The sequence below is a fragment of the Numida meleagris genome, unplaced genomic scaffold, assembly GCF_002078875.1.
Source record: "Numida meleagris isolate 19003 breed g44 Domestic line unplaced genomic scaffold, NumMel1.0 unplaced_Scaffold326, whole genome shotgun sequence".
Lineage (NCBI taxonomy): Eukaryota > Metazoa > Chordata > Aves > Galliformes > Numididae > Numida > Numida meleagris.
The window spans coordinates 71,957-73,270 of record NW_018364556.1 but is presented as its reverse complement, the minus strand read 5'-3'; the positions used below and the strand labels follow the sequence as shown (position 1 = coordinate 73,270).

The 1,314-nt window shown below is 54.8% G+C and overlaps 3 protein-coding genes and 1 long non-coding RNA gene across 16 annotated transcripts in view; 3 read left to right on the top strand and 1 right to left on the bottom strand.

The window, feature by feature from the left end:
- Nucleotides 1-1,308, top strand: part of LOC110391225 (T-cell surface glycoprotein CD8 alpha chain-like) — a 12,336-nt gene extending 11,028 nt beyond the window's left edge. The window contains exon 3 of one of the 2 annotated variants that reach the window (XM_021383032.1): nucleotides 854-1,308. In XM_021383032.1, coding sequence (XP_021238707.1) covers nucleotides 854-1,039 — 186 coding nt within the window. In that variant the 3' untranslated portion in view covers nucleotides 1,040-1,308. The remainder of the gene's footprint in view (nucleotides 1-853) is intronic. The other variant, XM_021383034.1, reaches the window with a different exon arrangement.
- The window catches only part of LOC110391229, a 90,487-nt gene that overhangs the window by 17,223 nt on the left and 71,950 nt on the right, over nucleotides 1-1,314 (bottom strand). The window lies entirely within an intron of this gene.
- The window catches only part of LOC110391227 (T-cell surface glycoprotein CD8 alpha chain-like), an 86,744-nt gene that overhangs the window by 50,355 nt on the left and 35,075 nt on the right, over nucleotides 1-1,314 (top strand). The window lies entirely within an intron of this gene.
- The window catches only part of LOC110391226, a 41,009-nt gene that overhangs the window by 21,715 nt on the left and 17,980 nt on the right, over nucleotides 1-1,314 (top strand). The window lies entirely within an intron of this gene.

Genomic DNA, 1,314 nt, shown 5'->3' with positions numbered 1-1,314 from the left:
GGGGAACAGGAGAGAGGGGGCACTGAGAGGGGGCACTGAGCACTTTTTATTGGGGAATCACTCAGCAGAAGCTGGGAAATGGCACTTGCCCCAGGAAGGCAGCTGAAGGGCTGCTCTGAAGGGCACCATCCATCTCAAGAGCCTAGTGGTCTCAATGTGGAGTCCCCAGGGACGCCAGCACAGCACCCAAGTGTGCTGGACAGCAAGGCCCTCCCTCTGCATTCACCTTCACAGCCCGGGTGCCTGCCTGCCATGCACCGGTGGGGAAGAGCCCTGCCCAAAGGCCTTGGGAGCTCTTCCCAAGTAGGATGTGATGGGACATGTCCATCTTCTGCCCACAGGCTGCACCAGCACCGAGGGACAGAGGAACAGGATGGAGGCCAGGTTCGTCAACAGGAGTATGAAGCACCCCAAGGAGGGACAGCGGCTGCAGCTGGAGTGCTGGCGTTTCAACAGGGACAGTGCTCTCTCCTGGATCCGCCTAGATAAGAATGGGACCATTCACTTCATCGCTTATACTTCAACATTATCAAAGACTACCTTCCCAGGGAATAAGAGTACATCTCCACAATTTGAAGTGTCAAAACAAGGCAACTACTATCTGCTGGACGTGAAGTCCTTCAGGGCACAGGACCAGGGGATCTATTTCTGCGTCAGCTATATCAACCAGGAGCTGCACTTCAGCTCTGGACAAGACGTCTACTTCCCAGGTCAGCAACAGCTTCACCCACCTTGCTTATACACACCACCCCTGCCCGGGCCTTTTCAACACATCCCATCGCCCACACTCCCCATCTCCCTGCTTCTTTGCACTACGCATCTCATCACACACGCACTGCTCCTCCTCATACAGGCTCCCTGCCCACCAGCTCCGCTCGCGCTACCGGCCCTGCCCAAACACAGAGGTGGTCGCGCAGCCCAGCGGCACCTCCCCATCCCATCAGCGCCTCTGAGGGATGAGAGTAACAAAGTCCGCAGCCACCCCCTCCTTACTCAACTCAAATTAATCCGGAATGTCCTGACAGCCTCCAGACACTAACAGCACCTCAAAAGGAGACTCCCAGGTGAGGTGGAGGTTGGACTGAGGAAGGACAAGATTCCCAGGTCCCTCAAAACATTGTTTCCAGTAAGAATGATCTCTGAATGTGCTGCTAAGGAATTAGGAACCCTGAGCCTTCTATTGCCATGGCTGGGCAGTGTATTACTTATCAAAAGGGGCCCTAAAGATCCCCCTGTGTTGGCAGATTCCTTGGAGGGGTGGCAGAAGGCAGTTTTATTCTGTTTTGATGGATTCATCCATTTCTCCTACCAGTC